The 17,165-nt window shown below is 39.1% G+C and overlaps 1 protein-coding gene across 1 annotated transcript; it reads left to right on the top strand.

Moving 5' to 3' along the window:
• The first annotated feature begins 2,055 nt into the window (after positions 1-2,055).
• On the top strand, positions 2,056-16,632 carry LOC127095071 (pentatricopeptide repeat-containing protein At3g23020-like). Its single transcript, XM_051033816.1, has 2 exons — positions 2,056-2,295; positions 16,057-16,632. The coding sequence occupies exons 1-2, from the start codon at positions 2,056-2,058 to the stop codon at positions 16,630-16,632; spliced, it is 816 nt and encodes a 271-aa protein (XP_050889773.1).
• Positions 16,633-17,165: the final 533 nt, after the last annotated feature.

Genomic DNA, 17,165 nt, shown 5'->3' with positions numbered 1-17,165 from the left:
TGTGCTGTTTATGCTAGCTTGCTTCCTGTGCAAGTTAGGATAAAAACCTCAACCTAGGGCCATTGTGGATTACATGATAACTATTAGGCTCGAGTCAGTCTCCCTTCTAGTTTGTCATTTCCCAGTCTCTGGTTAGGTTAGAAGTTCTTTCCCTGTTAAGGCGAACTACGTCGCCCTGATCCTCATACCAGATGAGGTACGTAGGCAGGAGATGAGATGATCTCTCCGGGTGCCCTTTTGCTTTTTCAACCCCTTTGTGTGTGCTTGGAGTCTGACATAAGTCCAGCGATTGGAAGTTGGTTTCCGGTGTCTTGTTTGCTTGTTGGAGTCTGACATAAGTCCAGTGATTGGCAGTTGGTTTCCTGTGTGTGTTTGTTTGTTGGAGTCTGATGTAAGTCCAGCGATTGGCATTCGGTTTCCATGTTCGCCTGTTTGTGTGGAGTCTGACGTAAGTCCAGTGATTGGCAGTCGGTTTCCTGTTTGTGTTTTGTTTGGCGGGCGTTAGCCGAGCTACGAGTGCTCTGATTCTTCTCTAGTTAGAGAAGATACGTATGCATAGGATGCGACATCCTAGCGAGCACGTTTCCTTTGTCCCGAACTACGTCGACTCTGATGTCTGTGCTTGACAGACTACGTAGGCCCAGGATGCGATATCCTGCCGAGTCCCGTTTCTTTTATCTCTCTGTGTTTGCTTCCAGCCTTGTGCAGTGTTTGAGCAGTTTTTAGCAACCTTTTTTCTATTCTTTTGTGCGTGGATCCCGTCGAGTAAGACGGATGCGTAGGGGTGCTAATACCTTCCATTCGCATAACCGACTCCCGATCCCATCTTTCTCTGGTCGCGAGACCATGTCTTTTCGAGGTTTACTTCGAGCGTTTCCTTTCCCTCCTTTGGGATAAATAACGCACGGTGGCGGCTCTGTTGTTTCGTTTTCCCACCGGTTTTTCGCGTAATGCGACACATACCTCACATTTTTGGAACCCTAGGAGGCTCCTGGAGATTTCCTGGTTCGCAGAGTTCGCGCTGCAAACGGGCCTTCGCGCGCGAACTGGGAAATTCCAGGGCTATGTTTTTATGCTGTTGAATGCTAACTTTCTTCATGATTTGTTGTGTGGTTGGTCTGATGTTTATTGCAGATGTCGAACAGAACCAAAACTACGGCTTCCGCTCAACCCCGTTCATTAAGAAGGTTCACAAGTGACGAACACGAAGCACGATTCGAGAGCTTGATCAAGAGAACTATCCTGTCGGAGAGGTTCATTCGTTTAGCACCGGGTGGGACTTATCAGAGTTTGGTTTCAACTTTTGAGAGACGAAGGTGGATGAAACTTTGTCAACCAGAAGCGGCAATCAACTATGATATTGTTCGGGAGTTCTATGCAAACGCCATGCATCAAGAAGAGGGGGTAGCTTTCAACTACCGAACAAGGGTAAGAGGCAAGATCATTTCTTTTGATAGGGATGCCATTAACTCATATCTTGGCAATCCTCTAACCCTTGGAGAGAACGAGCGGTGCGAGTATCGTACCCAGGAATTAGCTAATGTGTGGGATCTTCAAGCGGTAAATGCTACCCTGTGCCTTAAAGGAAAATCATTTGACCTAAATGATCAAGGACATCCCAAATCTTGGAAAAGAGAAAATTTAAATTTGGGAGCTAGGGCTTTTCTTGTGCTGCTGTTGAGCAATATTCGGCCAAGGAGCCACACCACCACGATTCCTCTGGATGTAGGATGTTTGCTGTACTGCATTATGATCGGAAAATCTGTGGATGTAGCATCAATCATCGCGGGAGAAATGAGGAAGATGGCTATAAGTGGAACCAAATTCGGTGGTAAAGCAGGTGTGCTTGCATACCCGGGGCTGATAATGGGACTTTGCCGTCGGGCGAATGTTGCCATTCCGGAGGAAGTACACTTCTCTATCACCAGTGTGATTAATGATGCCTATCTGAATAGGTTCTGCCAAAGCCAAATGGATAGAACCGAAGGAGCTGGAACTTCGTCATCCAGACCACGACCCCGACCCTGAACCCACACTACTCCAGTCTTTGACCAGATGGCGTTTGCCAATTACTGTTGCGAGAGCTTTGAGGCCTCTAGGAGGTCTCAATCATTTATCTTCGATGCTATGCATCAACAGTTCCAGAACATGTTCCTTGCACCCGAAGCCCGCACATTTCCTTCTCAGGCAGAATATGTGGCTTATGCTAATTGGCCTGAGGGCAGGCCAGATTTTATGGGGGGTACAGGAGGTGGTGCAAACCCTAATGATGAGATGGAGGACGTCCTTGGTGATGTAGGTGGTGGCCAAGATGAGGAGTTAGTGAATTTGAGGAGTTGTTTTCATTTTGAGTTTCTTTGTATTATTTTTGTTTTTGAAATATTTTGATGTACTTTTGGGTGGCTCTAGTTCACCAAAACTTTGTTTTTTTTGTTAGTTGTTTTGATAATTGCATGAATACTATTTGAGATTTAAGTGTGTTATAATCAAATTGGTTTACCAACATTTTTGCTTAATTGTTCTTACTCTTAAGTCAAGCTTAAAGCAACCGAGAAATGATCCCAAAGAAAAAAGCATAGGACACTTCGAGTGGTGATGATAAGAATTAGTATCGGCATTCCAAGGTACACTTTATTGCTTTCTAGACTTAACATGAGTAGTTTGATGGTGTGTACAAATCTCATATCATAAACTCATTGAAATGTATGTCATCTTTGAATCAAAATAGGACTTAACCAATTGTGAGGAAGCTTTCCATTGTACACTAAAAAGCGGGAAACTGAGCATTATTTCAACTCATTCTTATCATGCTAAATCATGTATCAATCTATCTTTGTGTGAAAATTTTGAAAATGATAGAGGCATTGTTTGTGAGAAATACCACTTGACCAAAAAGTTTGAATCAACTAACCTTGTGAGGAGTAATCCTTAGTTAAACCCCTTTGAGCTTATTTTAGGATTCATTCGATTGATCATTGTAAAATAAATTGAAATTTTTGGAATAAATGAATCCTAATTTCTTTTGTGTCAATTGAACCCTCAAACCGAGTTGTGTAAAATTTTTGCCTTTTGCTTATGTCTAAGTAGGGAGCATTATTGAATAGATTTGGTTTGGAATCTAAAGTTGGGGAGAGTAAAGAAAAAAGAGTTGATTATAAACTTGGAAAAATGAGTTTTTATGAAAGGAAATAAAAATGAAAAGAAACAAGAAAAAGAAATCACCCTGGAAACCATAGAGCAAAGAAAAAAAAAAGAAAAAAAAAGAAAAAGAAAAGAAAGAAAAAAGCAAAGAAAATGCTCATGGTTGTATGGGTGTAAAAAGAAAAAGGAAAAAGAAAAAGTTAGGGATCAAAGAAATGGAAATTGTGTAGAGTTGAATGTTTGGGAATTCTCCCTTAAGATAGGCATTTTCTTTAAATTCTCTTAATCATATCCTTTCTTGTAACCTAAGCCACATTACAACCTTTGAAAGACCTCTTGATTCTCATTTTTTACATGATTTGGTATTTGTTGTGATAACCGCATGATTTGAGTTGTTGTTGATCTAATTGCTTGGATGAGTGAAAGTAACCATTCATGTTATTCATCATTATTATGATGTGTATGTAAGTTTGATTCAATTTTGACATATATGGCTTTGAATTCCTTGGAATGATTTTTGCACTCAACCATTTTTCTTATTCATGTTTTGTCTAGAATTGAGATAGGTGGATTGAGAAATTGCCAAACACTTTTGAACCATTTGAATGTCCTTGGTAAATCCTTGCTTCGGTCTTTTGTGTCATTGCTTTGGTTGTGAGGGTGGAAACTTTTGTTTAGGGACAAACAAAATGCTAAGTTGGGGAGAGTTGTTAGGGACCAATTAGTACTACTTTTTATATCATTTTATTGGTCCCTTTTACCAAGTTTTGATGTAATTACACACTTTTATTCTTATTAATTTGCATAAATGCAATTACGTGTAATTTATTTTGTTTTGAATAGTCATTTCACATTTCTGTTAGTTTTGTAGAATTTGTGGATGAAAGAGCTTTTGGAATGCAACATCATAATATGGAAGATTTTGGATGAAGCTTGCAAAGCAAGGAAGCTGGGAAAGCTTCAGTTCGCGCCGCGAACATCTTTCGCGCCGCGAAGGCTGCGAATCCAGCAAGCTGATTTTGGGCCAAGGGTGCTATTTTTCATGACCAGCTGTTTTGCCATTTTGGTGTCTGTCTTGGAATAGTTTTTCTGCTTTGGATGAAAATGATCAATTAAGGAAATTTCAACTCTTTTAGGATAGTAGAACACATTATTCTAGGGCATTCATTATTATTCACACATTGACATTGAGATATTTTTGGAAGAGAGAAAACCGAGTTTTTCTTCCATTGCATTTTGCTTTGTAAAATGATGATGAGGAGCTAAACCCCATTTTGTCAAGATTGGAGGTAGTAGCTATTCTCATATGTTTATGTATTCCATTTGATTTATATATATATGATAAAGATTGTTGATGTATTGAATACTGTTTTTGCCCTAAGTTGGAAACCAGATTTGAGTAGTTGTTGAAAGAGATTATTTGAGTCTTGACATAAAACAAAATTTCAAGTAGTGAATAAGTTGTAGAGATAGATTTATTCATTACTCTTCTTTGGTATCAAACATTAAAGATTGCTATATTGATAGTTAGGTGGAGAGATCGTCTAAGGATCAATATAGTGATTATCACAATATCGTTTAGACATAAATGATTTTGAGAGGATACTTGAACATCATCAACAATCTTAAATCTATATAGTTATCATAAGGAATCATAAGCATTTAGAATAGTGAACTCCAATCTTGCCAAGCTTTTATATTTGATTAAAACCATTTTACTATTTTTAGTGACATTTACTCACAAGATAATTTTCCAAAAGAAACAACCTTGTTACTTTTTAAACTTAGAACAACTTGGATTATAGAACGGCGGTAATAACAACCAATCTCTGTGGATACGATATAAAAATATTTGCCGAAGATATACTTTTCAACAAATTGGCGCCGTTGCCGGGGATTGGTGTTCGATATTACAAGCATTGCAATAATCCATTGTTTTAAGTTTTGTTACTTGTATTACTATCCCTCTTTTGTTTCACTTGGTTTGTTGGTTTTGTAGATTCTAGTGCATGCGAGGAAAAGCTACCAAGGAGCAATTTCAATTCGATCCCGAAATTGAAAGAACACTTCGGAAGCTCAATAGCAAAACACGAAGAAGAAGGAAACTAGCCGAAGAGAGGAACCGGAGAGAAGAAGCATCTACTTCTGCACTTGTTCAAATCGAAGAAGTGGTTGTAGAGGCTTGTGAAGGAAACGTGGTGGATGACAATCGTACCGAAATGTCCGCTAATAGTCCAAGAAGAAATGCTCAATTTGCCCGTGGAGGAAGAAATACGGAGATGAAGACCGGAATCCTCCAACTTCTCTATGCAAATCCATTCACCGGAATGAACCATGAAGATCCTTATACCCATCTCATCAAATTCTATGAGATTGTGGGTTCTACGGGAATTGATGAAACGGGTGAAGAGGCGTTATTCAAAAGGATGTTCCCACACTCCTTAGTGGGAAAGGCAAAGGAGTGGTACCTTGATCAAGCATCGAGAGTGATGACGGATTGGAATTTGTTAGAAGAAAAGTTCTTAGAAAGATATTTCCCTCAATCTCAATTCATGGAAGCCAAAACGGCTATTGCGGTATTCACTCAAGGAAGCAACGAGTCTTTGAATGAGGCTTGGGAAAGATTCAAGTCAATGTTGAGAAAGTGAAAGGGTCATGGTTTTGATGAGCTCACTCAAATCCATATTTTTCTAAATGGGCTCCAATCAACTCACAAGACACTTTTGGATGCTACCGCGGGTGGCTCTCTTATGTCAAAGAATGCGGAAGAAGCTAAAGTCATCATTGATCGGATGACACTCAATGAGCGCCAAAGTCAACATGATCGTAGCCCTTCACAACGTAAACCGGGAGTTCTTGAGTTGAATACCAATGATGTCATTCTTGCTCAAAACAAGCTACTCTTTCAACAAGTGGAGTTGCTCTCTCAACAAATGGCCAAGCTTCCACAACAAATGAAAGAAATTCAAGGGTCTCAAGTTCGACATCAAGTAGCATGTTGCGAATTATGTCAAGGAGATCACCCTACTGGTTTTTGTCCTCCACTAGAAGAAGTAAGTTATGTGAACAATCAAAATCAGGGATATCAAAGACAACCTCCTAATAATCAAGGTTATCAACCAAGAAACAATCAAGGCTATCAACCATCAAGGTTCAACAATCAAAATTTTCAGCAACAAAGCCCCTATCAACACCCAAATTCTCAAGGACAGCAGTCGCAAGGAGGAAGCTTCAAGCTAGAGGACACTCTTCAACAATTCATGCAAGCTTCCATGGCAAATCAGAAGAGTAATGAAGCAGCAATTAAGAATTTGGAAAATCAAGTAGGCCAACTTGCGAAGCAACTGTCAGAACAAAACGCAGGATCGTCATTTTCCGCTAACACTCAAACCAATCCAAAGGAGCATTGTAAAGCAATTGTCACGAGGAGCGATAAAGAGTTGATAAGTGAAAAAAGTGAGGAAATTACAGTAGAAAATGATATGGATGAAGTGCTGGAAAAAGAGGACATGGTTGGTAGAAGGGAGAAAGTGGCTGGAACTTCATAGTTCGCGCCGCAATCCCCCTTCGTGCCGCGTAAAGAGCAGGATTTGTCAGCAAAGGAGCAACCTAAATTGGAGGTGAAAACGGATGCTGAACCAAGAAAGAAGAAGAAAGGAGAGAAAGGTGTGAGCGTCATTCCAACCCAATATCTACCTTATCCACATGCTCCATCGAAGAAGGACAATGCTAGGCATTATGCGCGGTTCATGGACATATTCAAACAACTTCAAATCAATATTCCATTTGCCGATGCATTAGAACAAATGCCACGTTACGGAAAGTTCTTGAAGGACATACTTACAAATAAAAGGAGACACGTGGAAGACGAAACCATCTTGCTAGGTGCACGTTGTAGTGCCATCATTCAAAAGACTCTCCCACGGAAGGAATCCGATCCGGGCCGAGTCGTTTTACCGGTAACCATTGGAAGCATATACATTGGTAATGGTTTGATTGACTTGGGGTCTAGCATCAATTTAATCCCCCTCTCCATTGTTAAAAGATTGGGAAATGTTGAGATCAAATCGACAAGGATGAATTTACAACTAACCGACAAGTCTACCACTTCACCATACGGAATTGCTCAAGACATGTTAGTGAAAGTGGACAAATTCTTGTTTCCGGTAGATTTCGTGATAGTAGAGATGGATGAGGATCGTGATGTTCCTCTAATTCTTGGAAGACCATTCATGAAAACAACTCGGATGATGATTGACATAGATGATGGATTAATGAAGGTGAGAGTGCAAGACGAAGAGGTGACCTTTAATCTTTTTGAAGCTATGAAGCATCCAAATGACAAGCATGATTCTTTCCGAATCAATGCAATCGAAGAGGAGGTAGTGGCGGTCGCAAATCAAGTTCATATTTCTAATCCTCTAGAAAGATCTCTTATCGGAGCATACAATGTGTTGACCGAAAATGAGGAAAAAGAGATTGAAGCAATGTTAGATGAGTTAGAATCTTGTGGTGAGCTTACTTATCAAGAAGGAACAAAGGAGAACTTGGACGCGACGAAGAAAACGGAAGAACCAAAATTAGAGTTGAAAATGCTTCCTTCACACTTGAAGTATGTGTTCCTTGGTGACGAATGTACTAAACCGGTGATTATAAGCAACACCTTGTCCACAAAAGAGGAAGACAAATTGATTCAAGTATTGAAAAAGAACGAAGGTGCAATAGGGTGGGTGTTATCCGACTTGAAGGGTATTAGTCCGGCCTATTGTATGCATAAGATCATGATGGAGGAAAATTTCAAACTCGTTGCACAACCTTAAAGGCGTCTAAATCCATCGACGAAAGAGGTAGTTCGAAAAGAAGTTGTCAAACTCTTGGAAGCCCGAATGATTTATCCTATATCCGAGCAGAATCTGAAGTCAAAAGGGAAGTCCATTCTGATGATCGGAAATGGAAAGAGACAGAACAAAAGGCCCACTAAGCAAGGTGATAAAGGGAAAGGCAAGGAAGTTGCCAAACCCAAACCCACCGTTGCTACTTTAAAGCCTAGTGGAGGCATAGCAAAAGCAGGCACCTGCTTCCATTGTGGTAAGACCGGACACTGGAAGAGAAACTGCCCAAAGTACCTGGAAGATAAGAAGAATGGAGTAGAGACTTCAACTTCAGGGACTAAAAAGGAGTAGAAAATTGGCGAAAGGTGAAGTCGACCTACGAGTTGGCAATAGAGCAAAGGTTGCTGCTTTAGCCGTAGGAACTTATGTATTGACTTTACCTGGTGGTTTAATAATTCAGTTAGAGAACTGTTATTATGTACCTGCAATTAGCAGGAATATTATTTCCGTTTCTTGTTTGGACAAGTTTGGTCTTTAATTCATAATAAAGAACAATTGTTGCTCAATTTATTTGAATGATATATTCTATGCTACTGCACAAATGAACAATGGACTATATGTCCTTGATCTTGAAATGCGTATTTATAACATTAATACTAAAAGGATGAAACCTAATGAGTTAAATCCAACTAACCTCTGGCATTATCGATTAGGCCACATAAATGAGAAACTCATTTCCAAACTCCATAAAGATGGACTCTTGGACTCTTTTGATTATGAATCATATGAGACATGCATATCTTGTTTAATTGGAAAGATGACAAAGTCTCCATTCACAGGAAAAGGTGAAAGAGCTAATGATCTTTTGGCCCTCATACATACTGATGTATGTGGACCACTGAACATACCAGCCATATGAGGTTTTCAGTACTTCATCACATTCACTGATGATTTCAGTAGATATGGTTATGTGTATTTAATGAAACACAAATCAGAGTCCTTTGAAAAGTTCAAGGAATTCAAGAATGAAGTACAAAACCAACTAGGTAAGAATATTAAAACTCTTCGATCAGATCGAGGTGGTGAGAATTTAAGCCTAGAGTTTGATGACCATCTGAAAGAGTGTGGGATCCTATCCCAACTTACTCCTCCTAGAACACCCCAATGGAATGGTGTATCTGAGAGAAGAAATCGAACCCTGTTGGACATGGTCCGATCCATGATGAGTCACACCGATCTTCCAAACTCCTTTTGGGGACATGCACTATTGACAGCAGCTTACACACTTAACCGTGTTCCATCCAAAAAGGTTGAGAAGACACCATATGAGATATGGAGTGGTAAGAAACCACATATGTCTTACATGAAGATTTGGGGTTGCGAAGTTTATGTGAAACGACAAATTTCAACTAAGCTTGAGCCCAAATCTGACAAATGCTTATTTGTGGGGTATCCTAAAGAAACAAGAGGGTATTACTTCTACAATCCTTCTAAGGGCAAAGTGTTTGTCGCTCGAACTGGAGTTTTCCTAGAAAAGGATTTTATTTCCAAAGGAACCAGTGGGAGGAAAGTAGAGCTTGAAGAAATTCAAGAATCACAAAGCATCGATACACCTATGGAGGAATTAGAGCAGGAAACACAAGTGGTTGTGGAAGAGAAACCTGCTCAAGTAGAACAAGACCAGCGTAGGTCAAGCAGGATACGTCACCTACCTGAGAGATATGGATATCTCATAACAGATCAAGGTGATGTATTACTCATGGATCAAGATGAGCCTGTGACCTACCAAGAGGCCATAACTGGTCCCGAGTCTGAGAAGTGGCTAGAAGCCATGAAATCTGAAATGGATTCCATGTACACAAACCAAGTTTGGACCTTGGTAGAGCCTCCTGTAGGAGTTAATCTTATAGGATGCAAGTGGGTCTTTAAAAAGAAGACTGACATGGATGGTAAGGTACATACCTATAAGGCAAGACTCGTTGCAAAAGGATATAAACAAATTCATGGGGTTGACTATGATGAAACCTTTTCACCAGTTGCAATGCTTAAATCTGTTCGGATTTTACTTGCTATCGCTGCATATCATGATTATGAAATATGGCAGATGGATGTCAAAACTGCTTTCCTTAATGGAAATCTTCTTGAGGATGTGTACATGACACAGCCTGAAGGATTTGACATACCAGAAGAAGCCCAAAAGATATGTAAGCTACAAAGATCAATCTATGGATTGAAGCAAGCTTCCAGAAGCTGGAATCTTCGTTTTGATGAAACGGTAAAACAATATGGATTCATCAAGAACGAAGATGAGACTTGTGTCTACAAGAAGGTTAGTGGGAGCATGATCGTTTTCCTGGTATTATATGTAGATGACATATTACTCATTGGAAACGATGTCCCTACCCTGCAACAAGTAAAGTCTTGGTTGGGGAAATGCTTTTCTATGAAGGACCTAGGTGAAGCAGCCTATATATTATGAATCAGAATCTATAGAGATAGATCACGAAAACTGCTTGGCCTAAGTCAGAGTACATATATAGACAAAGTGCTGAGACGCTTTAACATGCATGATTCCAAGAAAGGATTCATACCTATGCAACATGGCCTGTGTCTATCAAAAACACAATCCCCTTCAACTAAGGTAGAAAGGGATCGCATGAATAAGATTCCATATGCATCTGCAATAGGATCTATCATATATGCCATGTTATGTACTCGACCAGGTGTCTCGTATACTTTAAGTGCAACGAGTAGGTACCAATCTGATCCTGGTGATGCCCATTGGGTAGCTGTCAAGAATATCCTTAAGTACTTGAGAAGGACTAAGGACTCATTCTTGATATATAGAGGTCAGGAAGAATTGGTTGAAATTGGTTACACCGATGCTAGCTTCCAGACAGATAAGGATGACTTTAGATCGCAATCTGGTTATGTGTTTTGCTTAAACGGTGGCGCTGTGAGCTGGAAAAGTTTAAAGCAAGATACAGTTGCTGATTCTACAACCGAGGCCGAGTATATTGCTGCCTCAAGTGCAGCAAAGGAAGTTGTTTGGATCAAGAAGTTCATTAGTGAACTTGACATAGTTCCTAGCATTGTGGATCCCATTGGTCTCTATTGTGATAACAATGGTGCTATCGCACAAGCTAAGGAGCCTAGATCTCACCAACGATCCAAACACATACTTAGGCGTTATCATCTCATTCGAGAGATAATAGATAGAGGAGATGTGAAAATATGTAAAGTACCTACACTTGACAATATTGTTGACCCACTGACAAAGCCTCTTGCGCAGCAGAAGCATGATGGCCATACTAGATCAATGGGCATAAGGGGTATGCCTGATTGGCTCTAGTGCTAGTGGGAGATTGTTGGTGTAAGCCCTAGAGGCCAATACTTTTGGTACTTGTATCGAATTATTTATTAATAATAAAAGGCTTTTTCTTTATTATGGTTGTTTAATAAAGTCCCTGGAATAGATAGTCCGTTTAATGTATTAAGTGTGACTTAATCATGAGAACACATTAAACATAAGGACACTATTCTTAAAGTATCCGTAGTCGAGCTTTAGTGTGAAGTGGGATAACATTAAAGCATTAAGACTATTATGTTTGTAGACTGATGATCACATCTCATGGATCATGGATAAAGAGTTATCTAGTCTTAAACATAGGTATGAATATTAGGAGTAATATTTATACCGGATTGACCCACTGTGAGAATACTATATAGAAAGTTATGAAAAGTGTCATAAGTTATTCTCATGGTGATAATAGTGTATACCACTCTTCGACCTGAAACCACTATGGATCCTAGATGTAGAGTCGAGTGCTTTATTGCTGATCCAACGTTGTCCGTAACTGGATAACCATAAAGACAGTTGATGGGTACTCCACAAAGCATGCTGAGGGACATGAGTGTCCTAGATGGAATTTTCCCATCCTACGTAACAGGATAAATGTCTATGGACCCAATATTGAACTGGACAAGGGTGACACGGTCTATACCTTGTGTTCAATATAGACATAAGGGCAAAAGGGGTAATTATACACATAATTATTATCATAGGAGGTTTTGTCAGATCACATGACATTTTCGTGTCTTAGGTAGCAGTGATGTGTTGCTAGATACCGCTCACTGTTTATTATGTTAAATGCGTGATTTAATATAACTGCCAACGTCGCGAAAAGCTACAGGGTCACACACAAAGGACGGATTGATGAGAAATAGAGTAACTAAGGAACACCGTAAGGTACGATGCACTTAAGTGGGAGACGAAATATGGTAAGGTACCAAATACTTAAGTGATTTTGGCATATTATGAGATATGGTCCAAAATACACTTAAGTGGGATTTTTAGCTTGAAGCCCACACAAGTGGTTCTATAAATAGAACCCCTTGGGTAGAAGCATTGTCACTCCATTCAGACTCAACTCAAGTGAAAGAGTTGGAATTTCGTTCCTCTCTCTCTCTCTCACTCAAAGCCTTCATTCGTACCAGCTAGCACTGAGATTGAAGGAATTTGTTCGTGTGGACTGAGTAGAGACGTTGTCATCGTTCAACGTTCGTGATCGCCCCGTGGATCTGTATCCAAGGTTTTGATCGTTATAAGGAATCTGCAACAAAGGTTTGAATCGCCACAAGAGGTAACGATTGTATCACTGATCATGCCCATTTGTAAGGATCATTAAAGGAGAAATTTTTATATTCCGCTGCGCCTTGGATGGCAATTCTCCTTCACAAACTGATCTAAGTGAGGATGGAATATTCTATTTGTGTACTCCATGAACACTCCAGGAAAATTAAACACAACAAATGGTATCACTGAATACTCATAATGGCCATATCTTGTTATGAATGCAGTCTTCAGAATATCGTCTGACTTCACACGAATCTGATGATAAACTGAACGTAAATCAATCTTGCTAAACACGCAAGCATCAACCAAATGATCCATCAAATCTTCAATTCTTGGAAGGTCATACTTATTCTTAATAGTAACCTTTTTCAACTATCGGTAGTCAGCACACTACCTCATGCTACCATCTTTCTTCTTAACCAACAAGACTAACATTCCACATGGTGAAACATTTGGGCAAACAAACTTTTTCTCAAGTTGGTCCTCTAAATGTTTCTTCAGCAGATATGAAATTCGAATCTTCCTCTTCAACAAACTTAGGAAACAACACTAACTTGTCCAAAAAAACATGCACTCTTGCAAGCAGTGGCACGCTGAACCAACACTCTACACTTGAAACATCTCAGAGAAGAAGAAGTTTCTCCCTCACTTGTTTCAATCCGGATTTTGCTTACAAGCAGTGAGAAAAACAAATAAGCACTCATAGTGTTTCATACACATGTCACGTACTAGGGAACAAACAACATTACAAAAACCTGACCGGATGGACCAACCTACTCTAACACCACTATGTAACACCCTACTTCCCGACTCAACAAATCATTAAATAAAACATGTACAACACATATACAAACAACAATCAAACCATATTTGAACCATATAATTAAAATTTAGATCATTTGATAAGCAACAAAAATATAAAATCGTTGGCATGAAAAGCCTTAATAACAATAAATTTGAAAAAGTAGTTCAATATCCAAATAAATAAAAGATATGCAACATAAGAAAAAACAAATAAAACAACAACCTATTCCCCTCGTGTTACATATCATAGGTGTTGGTGTAAGCCCTAGAGGCCAATACTTTTGGTACTTGTATCGAATTACTTATTAATAATAAAAGGCTTTTTCTTTATTATGTTTATTTAATAAAGTCCCTAGAATAGCTAGTCCATTTAATGTATCAAATTTGACTTGATCATGAGATCACATTAAACATAAGGACACTATTCTTAAAGTATCAGTAGTCGAGCTTTATTGTGAAGTGGGATAACATTAAAGCATTAAGACTATTATGTACGTAGACTGATGATCACATATCATGGATCATGGATAAGGAGTTATCAAGTCTTAAATATAGGTATGAATATTAAGAGTAATATTTATACTGGATTGACCCGCTATGAGAATACTATATAGAATGTTATGCAAAGTGTCATAAGTTATTCTCATGGTGATAATGGTGTATACCACTCTTCGACCTGAAACCACTATGGACCCTAGATGTAGAGTCGAGTGCTTTATTGCTGATCAAACGTTGTTCGTAACTGGATAACCATAAAGACAGTTGATGGGTACTCCACGAAGCATGCTGAGGGACATGAGTGACCTAGATGGAATTTGCCCATCCTGCGTAACAGGATAAATGTCTATGGGCCCAATATTGAATTGGACAGGGATGACACGGTCTATGCCTTGTGTTCAATATAGACATAAGGGCAAAAGGGTAATTATGCACATAAGTATTATCACAGAAGGATTTGTCAGATCACATGACATTTTCGTGTCTTGGGTAGCAGTGATGTGTTTCTAGATACCGCTCACTGTTTATTATGTTAAATGCGTGATTTAATATAATTGCCGATGCCGTGAAAACCTACAGGGTCACACACAAAGGACGGATTGATGAGAGATAGAGTAACTAAGGAACACCGTAAGGTACGGTGCCCTTAAGTGAATTATAGAAATCGTAAGGTACGGTGTACTTAAGTAGAATACGAAATATGGTAAGGTACCACGTGCTTAAGTGATTTTGGGCATATTATAAGATATGGGCCAAATACACTTAAGTGGGCTTTTTAGCTTGAAGCCCACACAAGAGGTTCTATAAATAGAACCCTTGTGCAGAAGCATTGATTGCGGTTGCATTTTCGTTTTCTCTCTCTCTCTCTCTCTCTCTCTCACTCACTCAAAGCCTTCATTCATACCAGCTAGCACTGAGATTGAGGGAATCCGTTCGTGTGGACTGACTAGAGACGTTGTCATCGTTCAACGTTCGTGATCGCTCCGTAGATCTGCATCAAAGGTTTCAATCGTCAAAAGATATCTGCACCAAAGGTTTCAATCGTCACAAGAGGTAACGATTCTATCACTGATCATGCCCATTCGTAAGGATTACTAAAGGAGAAAAATTTAATTTCCGTTGCGTTTTGGAACGCCTTTCTTCTTCAATAGGGACTCAAACTATAGACTCGATCGACAGGAAACTAAAGAAGCACAACATTACCCTCTACATCAAGCTCATACTCAGGTATCTGATTGTTTGTGCTTCAGAGGAGCATAAATGCAATAACAAAAAAGTGGGTGAGAATACGTTCAAATAATAAACACTGCAAAAAATAATCAGGATAGATTCACACACCATAAATCCATACACATACAATATGCACCTCAATATTATGAATTAATATCTCACTTGCATTGTAATCAGACTTACACAAGTTCATACAAGAGTAATCATCATTACACAAATATCTCATTTCCACAACCATTATGTAATGTAATGTAACATAGACTTGACTCATGCTCGTCACGATCCCCACTATGAACCGGACTCACAATCCATCTCTATATGCATACGGTACCTACTCAACATTTGGTTCTTCATACGAACTGGGTTACAATCATCTGTGAATCCCGAGTGCCCACTGTCATACCCCGATTTTGGTCCTAAATTTTTTTATGTTTGTTTGGCATGCTTGGTCTAACCTTACTTTGGTTTTATATGAGGATTGGTTTTTGATCCAAAGTCATGGTGTTGTGATTGTGGATACATCTATGGTCTGGGTCATCTGAAAAAAACCAAGTTTCTTGTGTTTCTAGCCACTTGCCAGTCATATTATTGGTTCATGGATACTATGTCAAAACCCTAACCTTATGGTCTCATTTCATGGCCTTGTTCTTGTACATTATCAGTCAAGTCATTCAAGTCATAAATAAACCAATGGTAAAACCAAATTTCAAATCATTTTTCAAACCATTTCAATCCATTTCATGTCATTTTAAGCCATTACATTTGATTCCACACAAGAAAATACAAGTCTTGACATTTTTGAGCAAATGTTGATTTTGGTCACTAGTTGACTTTTCGGTCAACTTTGACCAAAGTCAATCCAATGTTTCTTTCGGGTCACATACATATAACACTTTGATTGATACATATGGAAAGGCTGGTCAACTTAAAGAAGCATCTGAGACTTTTGTTAAGATGCTTAAACAAGGCATACCGCCTACCACAGTGACATTCAATACAATGACATTCAATACAATGACATTCAATACAATGATTCACATTTGTGGAAACCATGGACAGTTAGAGGAACTGAGTTCACTGCTGCAGAAAATGGAAGAGGTGCGATGCTCACCAGACACAAGGACCTATAACATTCTTATCTCTCTACATACTAAGCGTAATGATGTTGATATGGCAACAAAATATTTTAAAAGAATGAAGGCGGCCCACCTTGAGCCAGATCTTGTTAGTTACCGTACCCTCTTGTATGCGTACAGTATAAGGAAATTGGTTTGTGAAGCAGAAGAGCTTATATCAGAGATGGATGAGAAGGGCCTCCAAATTGATCAGTTCATCCAATCTGCTTTGACTCGGATGTACATCGAAGCCGGAATGCTTGAGCGGTCCTTGTTATGTTTTCATAGATTTCATCTGGCTGGCAATATGAAATCTGAGTGCTATGCTGCCAACATTTATGCATATGGAGAGCACGGACATATTTTTGGAAGCTGAGAAAGTCTTCCTTTGGTGCCAAGAACGGAAGAAACTCAGTGTCCTTGAGTTCAACGAAGACATTTTATTAGTTGGTGAAACACATTTATTAATATGGAGTTCAACGAAGACATTTCATTTGAGGATACCAATTCCCATAATACAATATTTACAGTTCAAAATGATAATCTTAGACAGAGATCTACACCCAGCTTAAAAAGTCTTTGTGAAAAAGCAGCAGCAGAGTGTCTGCTGGAGCCACGGAATGCCATAGAATTGCTTGAGATTGCTGATTCTCTTGGAGCAAATGATTTGTAGAAGTGATGGGACTGGATAAGAAGCTCAACCTGAAAATGCCAATTTCACAGGAAGAACATTGTCAGCTCAAGACAAAGGAATGAGTCAGCCAGAATTATTAAGATACATTCTTAACTAATATTTCTTTCATACAAATTATAGCTACTCAACGAGTATCCCTTTAAAAGATAGGGCAGCGCACAACAACAGCAGAAAAGAGGGGTATACCAGTTCTCAAGTTGTTATTGGATAAAGAG

Source organism: Lathyrus oleraceus, chromosome 6, assembly GCF_024323335.1.
Source record: "Lathyrus oleraceus cultivar Zhongwan6 chromosome 6, CAAS_Psat_ZW6_1.0, whole genome shotgun sequence".
Classification (NCBI taxonomy): domain Eukaryota; kingdom Viridiplantae; phylum Streptophyta; class Magnoliopsida; order Fabales; family Fabaceae; genus Lathyrus; species Lathyrus oleraceus.
Note: the sequence above shows the minus strand (reverse complement) of the source record. Positions and strands in the feature narration are given on the sequence as shown.

What these genes read in the sequence shown, in the direction of transcription:
- LOC127095071 (XM_051033816.1), top strand. Translation starts at nt 2,056, where the DNA reads ATGGCGTTTGCCAATTACTGTTGCGAGAGCTTTGAGGCCTCTAGGAGG. An exon ending in TGGAGGACGTCCTTGGTGAT is followed by an intron (nt 2,296 to 16,056) that starts GTAGGTGGTGGC and finishes ACATATGGAAAG; the next exon opens with GCTGGTCAACTTAAAGAAGC.